Source organism: Procambarus clarkii, chromosome 44 (assembly GCF_040958095.1).
Source record: "Procambarus clarkii isolate CNS0578487 chromosome 44, FALCON_Pclarkii_2.0, whole genome shotgun sequence".
Classification (NCBI taxonomy): domain Eukaryota; kingdom Metazoa; phylum Arthropoda; class Malacostraca; order Decapoda; family Cambaridae; genus Procambarus; species Procambarus clarkii.
This window is the reverse complement of record NC_091193.1, coordinates 18,131,549-18,139,922: the sequence shown is the minus strand read 5'-3', so window position 1 is coordinate 18,139,922 and position 8,374 is coordinate 18,131,549. Positions and strand designations below refer to the sequence as shown.

The following is an 8,374-nucleotide window of genomic DNA, read 5'->3' as shown; positions in this document are numbered from 1 at the left end:
CTAGTGCTCGATTTTGCAATCATATTTAGTGTGAGTGTGCGCGCGCGTTCGCAAACACACACACACATGGAGTCTGGTAGTTGAGTGGACAGCGCGCGGGACTCGTAATCCTGTGGCCCGGGTTCGATTAACGGACCAGGCATAAACAAATGGGCAAAGTTTCTTTCACCCTGATGCCCCTGTTACCTAGCAGTAAATAGGTACCTGGGAGTTAAATATCTGTTACGGGCTGTTTCCTGTGTGTATTCACCTAATTGTGCTTGCGGGGGTTGAGCTCTGGCTCTTTGGACCCGCCTCTCAACCGTCAATGGAGTGTGTCTGTGTGAAAAAAATGAGTAGTTAGTATCAGTTGAATGATTGACAGGTAAGAGGCGGGCCAAAAGAGCAGAGCTCAACTCTCAACAACCCCCGCAAGCACAACTAGGTGAATACACACACACCAATACCCTCTCTACCCCTCTCAACACCTCCCTGACGCCCGCCCCTCAGCCCCGAATGCCCACCAGCGGCTGGCAGCAGATATTTTGAATGACTAATGATCTTACGTAGCGTCAATAAACATAAAAGAGCAGGGTTAGGGCACCTGTTAATACCCTCATCTACCCCCTCTCCTTCCCCTCCCTTCCTCCCACCCCTCCCAACGCCCCCTACCCCAATCCCCAGCCTCCCCACCCTCTCCCCCATCTTCCCGACCCGCTTCGCGTACCCGTTCTTCTCCGTGAACGCGTTTCACTTCGGAGAATCTGTTTATCCGATACCCGAGATGAAAGGCTGGAATTAAACTGTTTAGTTTTTTTAGTGTGTGTATCGGGAGCATGATATGATTCATCTATCATCGTCGTTGGCAGCGCTCCCTTTGTCTTCAATTAGGGGCAAAGTTTGGGATGGCCAGAGAGAGAGGGGGGGATATTAGGAGACCACAATCACGCGCCAATATCACCCAGACCCCACTCCGGAAACTCGTATTTAAGCCTCCTAAGTGAACTACTGATCTTGTGCGTCGCTGAATGATGGGAGCTACAGGCGCTTTTTAAAACGTAGTACCGACCAAACACACACACACACACACACTTATACACACACACACACACACACACTTATACACACACACACACATATACACGTAGATAATTAAGTGTGTGTGTGTATGTGTCAGGCATCCAGGGCGAGCACTGACGTCACGGGTGTAAACAGAGGGAGGCTGGGAACTGTGCGTTCTCGCACTTGCTTATAGTCAATATCTTGCTTATGAATAAGTGCATATGTGACATACTAATTTATTGTGAATATATGAGGTTTACCTTGAAAAGCTGAATAGAAAACCACAACCTAACCTAACCTTCTTAGTATGTTAAGATATTACACTCAGTACTGAACCACAGTCTACAATTAGTAGACTGTGAAGGGGGGCGGCATATACTGGGCGACCACCACCACCACCTGTGAGCTCACCATCAAAATATTGACCACCGATGCTAACCAATATATGTTTTTTATACCCATCACCAGCCTTTTATACCCTTGGCCAGCGTCGCTTACGACCAGAACACACTCACTCCTTTACCTGTGTGCTCACTCCTTAGTATAATGACAGAAATATGAAATGTTAAAAAGGGGGTTATTTTGTTAATATTGTGTGTTTTTTAAATTACAATGATGCTGAAAAAGACAACAAATATATGTTTATCAAATGGCAACAACAACAATGTAGTTGAGTATTAATGATTTTGGTTTATCAACAAAACGATTCACGAGCTTTGTTTCAGAGAGGAAATTTTACTTGGACGCCTGCGGGAGTGACTCTAGCCTCCATCTTGCCCCTCCCAGAACTCTTCATTTCCTTGGCGAGTTACTCCCATTGGGCTGGAGGGTAGAGCGACGGTCTTGCCTCCTGCAGGTCGGCGTTCAATCCCCAGACCGTTCAAGCGGTTGGGCACCTTTCCTTCCCCCTCCGTCCCATCCCAAATCCTGACCCCTTCCATGTGCTGTGTAGTCAGAATGGCTTGGCACTTTCCCCCTGATATTTCCCCTTCATCCCTCGCCTCTGACCAGCTAAACATTTGGGCTTGACCCCGAAACCAAACTCAGAGAATTCTGGCTTTATCTCCTACGGGAGGGGAACGAAGAAAAAAAACTTGTAGAAGTAAAAAAAAAAAAATACTTGTTCAAAAATAAACTTTGAAGCCAGGAGCGCGGCCATTGTTGCTCCATGTTTGATCTTTCCAGATATTAGGCTTTGATGATCACTCTTCCTGGAGCACGAAGGATTGAATACGGGTTTGTGTAATGCTATAGTTTAGTTTCGTTTGTTTATTATGCACTCCATACACATCCTGAGAGTGGTAGTGGACTCTCATACACATCCTGAGAGTGGTAGTGGACTCCCATACACATCCTGAGAATGGTAGTGGACTCTCATACACATCCTGAGAGCGGTAGTGGACTCTCATACACATCCTGAGAGTGGTAGTGGACTCCCATACACATCCTGAGAATGGTAGTGGATTCTCATACACATCCTGAGAGCGGTAGTGGACTCTCATACACATCCTGAGAGCGGTAGTGGACTCTCATACACATCCTGAGAGTGGTAGTGGACTCTCATACACATCCTGAGAGTGGTAGTGGACTCCCATACACATCCTGAGAATGGTAGTGGACTCCCATACACATCCTGAGAATGGTAGTGGACTCCCATACACACCCTGAGAGTGGTAGTGGACTCCCATACACATCCTGAGAGTGGTAGTGGACTGCCATACACATCCTGAGAATGGTAGTGGACTCCCATACACACCCTGAGAGTGGTAGTGGACTCCCATACACATCCTGAGAATGGTAGTGGACTCCCATACACATCCTGAGAGTGGTAGTGGACTCCCATACACATCCTGAGAGTGGTAGTGGACTCTACTATGAACAGTAACTATGTACTATGAACTATACTATGTACTATGAAAAATAACTGGTCACAAATATCGACGTTTTCTATGTTACAGTAGGTTAGGTGGGTGGCTTGGGTTCGTGCGTTTCTGGTTAGCTTTGCATTTTGTACGTTGTGGCAAATGACGAGAATGGACTGGTTGGTCATGTCTTGGTGGTGCTGATATTTGTTGGGATGATCCCCCCTGATCCTGCTACAGTTTACACCGTTTACAGGACAGTCTCAGGAAATTAGAGGAAGTCCGTTGATCGCTCTCCCAGTTCCTGGCTCGCTCTCTCTCTCTCTCTCTCTCTCTCTCTCTCTCTCTCTCTCTCTCTCTCTCTCTCTCTCTCTCTCTCTCTCTCTCTCTCTCTCTCTCTCTCTCTCTCTCTGACACAGACCCCATTGGTAAAGTATGGCAGCTGGACCAGATGTGATCTCGTGAGTCACTCTCACATCCCCTCCCCAAGAAAATTCCCCTAAACAAACTCTACCATTCTGTATAATCAATGTTACTTATGCGTAAAAGTTTGTTACCTATCGCAGATAGGCTATGAAACCTTTCCAGTGTGTCCGTGCCTTGAGCGTTCTGTATTATGTATATGGTATAAGGCCTCCCCTAATGACCGTATATGTTTTAATGCCTGTCTTGTGTGAATTATTATATGTAATCTAAGATTATCGACGTTACCCTAAAATCATATTTTTTATACATGCTTTATGATAAACGATCACAGAAGATGTAAACGTATTCTGGGCAAACTAAAGTAAAATTCTAATCAGTATAATAATTATAGTACAATAATTTTATAAATTGTGCATGTTTCTATAAATAAAGATAATATAATATGTAAGATATACATATGTAATATTCGGGGCTGTGAATGACTGGTATTTTGATTGCATCAACAGATAGATGATGAAACTGCTGACGTTACACACAGAAATCACAATTGCGTGATGCAAACGTAATGATTTGCATGATTATACAAAAATGATAATAATGCTTATTTAGGGAAAAGTATATATATATATATATATATATATATATATATATATATATATATATATATATATATATATATATATATATATATATATATATATATATATATATATATATATATACAAAATGATTTACGAGCAGGGTGTTGGAGTTCTAGATAGAGGTAGTATACTATGCCTAAAGCCACTAATACGCACAGCGTATTAGTGGCTTGGTTAATGTATGGTGGGGCTTCTATATGTACTTTTTGTACCTTTACGATCGAGCAGTTAGCTCTTGGACCCCGCCTTCTTAGCCGTCGGTTGTCTAATGTACTGGCTCCCGACCTGTTGTTGTTGTTGTTGTTGTTATAGATTCAACTACTCGGAACAAGTTCCAAGTAGCACGGGCTATGGTGAGCCCGTAACTTACCTGGTACAGGAGCGGGGCAAGTAGCACGGGCTATGGTGAGCCCGTAGTGGACTTACCTGGCACAGGAGTGATGCTCGTCTCCCGACCTGTTTTCCTCTATCATATGTACTATATATATTTCTCATTAATATACATCTTCAGGAAGCAGACCGTAGCAGCTGTCTAACTCCCAGGTACCTATTTACTGCTAGGTGAACAGACGCATCAGGGTGAAAGAATCAGTGTAGTGGTTCCCAACCTTTTCGCCCAACCACTTGGGCTGGACGGTAGAGCGGCGGTCTCGTTCTCCCGTCCGCTTCATGCAGGTCGGCGTTCAATCCCCGACTGTCCAAGTGGTTGGGCACCATTCCTCCCTCCTCCCCCCTCCCCATCCCAAATCCTTATCCTGACCCCTTCCCAATGCTATATATTTATAATGGCTTATCACTTTCCCCCTGATAATTCCCTTCCCTTCCCAACCTTTTCAGATTCACGGTGTTATTTTTAATTCCTGCCACATTTTCATTATTGAAAAAAAAAACAAAGAATGAATTTTGTGTTGCTGTATTCTACAGTGAACCGACACCAGGTGTTGGGTTGAGTAGTGCGCCAATTCCAGTTGCTGACAGGTGTTGATTGGCAATGCAGAGACGGTGGTGAGAGTGCCAGGTGCTGGTGGGTAGTGGAGGCGTGGAATGTATATTAATGATTGATTTGTGTTTCAGGAGGACGGCGGAGCGCGGGCGTGGAGGGCCAGGTGGTACACTTCCACGTGGCGGTGCCGGTGCGACGCGTCTACCACCACGATCACGACGTCAAGCAGGCCACGTGTCGCTTGTGGAAGACCGGCGGGCCGGTGCCACACGACCCGGCCCACGACACCGTTACCGTCACCCTCTACCAGATGAACAACCTCAATCGCAAGCGCCGTCGCCGCAAGCAGGAGCCCGTCTTGATCCAGTCTCTCAACGTGTCCGTGGCCGGGGATGAGTGGTTGTCCGTGGACGTGACGGACACTGTGCGGGATTGGCTGGGTACGCCGCGGGACGACGCTGGCGTTTTGGTGCAGTGCCCTGACTGCGGTGCCGCTGGCGTCACCATCCACACAGGTGCCAACTCCTCCAACACCACCTATGTGCCCACGCTGGACGTGCAGACTCAGGTGCCGGCGGGGCGGAGAATGAAGAGGTCTCCTCAAATGAAACGGGCCACCGATGCCACATGGCGGAGACGCGGCGATTGTCGCGACATGAATTCCAGCGGCCGCCCTCGCCGCTCGCGCTGTTGTCGGCGCTCCATGAAGGTGCGCTTCAAAGACCTCCCCGACTTCGATTTTGTAGAATCTCCCGCCAATTTCGACGCTTTCTACTGCAGCGGGAGGTGCCCGCCCCGCTTCAACCCGGCCAACGAGCACGCGTTGCTACAGTCTCTCATAAAACTGAAACACAAGAAAAATATCCCGCGGCCCTGCTGCGCCCCTACGGCCCTGAAAGGGCTGCACATCCTGCACTTCAACGACCAGGGCAAGCTGACCACGACCTACTGGGATGACATGATTGTCACAGAGTGCGGCTGTGCCTGAGTCAGCCTGCCGCACAACCTCTTAGTCCAGCAGCAGCAGAGGCCGGGCTGAGTCCCGAGTCAGAGGGTACCCACCGCAGCCGCAGGGTAGTCCTCACTAGTCACTCCCACTACGCTTCCTGAACCGGCAGGGGCGGCGTCGCCACAGGGTGAGCCCCGTGCGTCGCCATAGGGTTAGCCCCGTGCGTCGCCATAGGGTTAGTCCCATGTGTCGCCACAGGGTGAGTCCCGTACTCTCTTCCACGCTGCCGGCGGCGTCAAGGTGCCCCTGGCTGCCTCGCCGTGTGACCCACAGTGTGCTCCATGTTCCGGTGTTCAGGTGTACACTCCGGTGTTCCGTGTTTTGTGTACGTGACTTTGTTCCTCCATGCATCATGGTGTTCCTTAGTTGACTGGCAACTCGCAGAAGGACTTAACATTCCGCTACATTAGGCGGTAGTGTGTTGATGTGCACACACAGAGTACTGCCCCCACCCTCCTAATGCAAACCAGCGCCTCCAATCCCCACCCCAACCCACCCAACCTTCCTTCCCCTCCAATCAAATACCCTCACGCAGAAACCCCTGAAACCAAGCGCCTGCCTTGTCAACTATCCTCACCCACAGACATCTACCCAGCAATAACTCCTAACCTGTTAACCCTTAGACTGCGCCACACGTCAGTTGACATATAAGGGCACACAGAATCATACTGTGACTTTTGTCAGTTGATGTTTAGCAACTCAGCAACCCTCAAGAACAGTGAGTTCTGCTTATAAATTCAACAAAATGTTAACAATAACTGACCTCTCGGCTAATATTATCAAATTCGAAGGTAGGTGTTATTAAACATAAAAAGGTTCTTAACTATAGACACATTTGGGGGTTGTGTGCATCATTCCGCATGAGAATAATTGCATTTTCATCCAAAAACTATAAGAAAGTAGAGAAAGCGGTGACTTTTTTATCCAAATTTCAGGATCTGCGTTAATATCACCAGGGTTTAATTAATATGAAATTATTTATATGGAGCATTATTATTTTTATAAACTGTTTTCGTTTTCTCCGCATTTCTCATTCACAAAGAAAAACTAATACATTGATTTGTTTTCGAGTATTTTAAGATTTGCGCATATGGGTAAGTTTATCTGAAAACAAAAATATGCAGCTAAGGGTACATTCCTTTGCTCAACCAAGCATCCAGCTTCCTAGCTTCCCCCGTCAACTCTTCAATCGCGTTTCTTGCCCTTTGAATTCCCTTGCCCCATCATTCTTACAACCCCCCCATTCTTGCAGCCCCCCTCCCCCCCCCCCCCCCTCTCTCTCTCTCTCTCTCTCTCTCTCTCTCTCTCTCTCTCTCTCTCTCTCTCTCTCTCTCTCTCTCTCTCTCTCTCTTTTTCCATACTGTCCTCCGTCAGCCCCCGACCCCACCCTTCCTTCCTAAATAACTCTGTGTTTCCTGCCCCCCTCTTGTAGACGGTCGATCGACGGTCTCGCTTCCTGCAGGTCGGCGTTCAATCCCCCGACCGTCCAAGTGGTTTGGCATTATTCCTTCCCCCCCCCCCCACCGTCCCATCCCAAATCCTTATCCTGATCCCTTCCCAGTGCTATAGTCGTGATGGCTTGGCACTTTCTCCTGATAGTTCCCTTCAACAGTAATTTCCCGTTTTAAACTCTCCCGATACCCAGGTGCTCTCAGTCGCCTTAGTACCATCCTTCATACTGATACCACTCTTCACCCTGATGCCATCCATCATACTGATACCATCCTTCACCCTGATACCATCCTTCACCCTGATAGCACCCTTCGCTCCTGATATTCTTGGTTTTCAATTAAAATTTCCCTCTTAATATTTTCCTATTTGGCCTCTCTCTTCTCTCCTGCTTCGTTCTCTCGCTCCTGCTTCTCTCCCTCCCTCTTGCTTCCCTCCCTCCCCCTCTTCCCAGTTCCTTCGTGCTCTGCCTCCATTGCATGCCTTACCCAGTACCCTCCCTCCGACCATTACCCCCTCCCACCTCTCAACCATCCCACAACTTCCCTCGACCCATTGCAGCACAAATACCCTCCCCTTCCATCACACACCCCCACCCCCTTTCATCCACCCCCCCCCTTCCATCACCCCCCACCCCTTCCATCACCCCCCACCCCCTCCATCACCCCCCCCCCCCCTACCCCTTCGTCTCGGTAGTCGCTGGGAATCTTTAAGTTGTCATGTTTGATGTTGTGGAGTTGGACCGCGTTGTGGTGTATTTAGTTGTTATTCTCGTGACGTGAGCCGTTCACTCAGTTCATACTTTTATATGGAAACGGGTGTCATCTTGTGACGTGGCACTGACGTCATTATTTACGTCATTGGTGTGGCTGATGTGATCCCTCCCCCCAACCCCACCCCTACCCCAATCCCTCCCCTCCGCAGGCAAGCCTGTTTCCCACACCCCCCTCCCTCTTCCCCACTTCCATACAACCTAGTGTCATGCTGGTGTAACTGAAACTAA

At 48.2% G+C, this 8,374-nt stretch overlaps 1 protein-coding gene across 1 annotated transcript in view; it reads left to right on the top strand.

Annotated features, from left to right (window-relative positions):
• Nucleotides 1-7,982, top strand: part of mav (maverick) — a 148,846-nt gene extending 140,864 nt beyond the window's left edge. Inside the window, exon 3 of the mRNA XM_069300695.1 lies at nt 5,045-7,982. Within this exon, the coding sequence (XP_069156796.1) occupies nt 5,045-5,901 (857 nt within the window). The 3' untranslated portion in view covers nt 5,902-7,982. The remainder of the gene's footprint in view (nt 1-5,044) is intronic.
• Nucleotides 7,983-8,374: the final 392 nt, after the last annotated feature.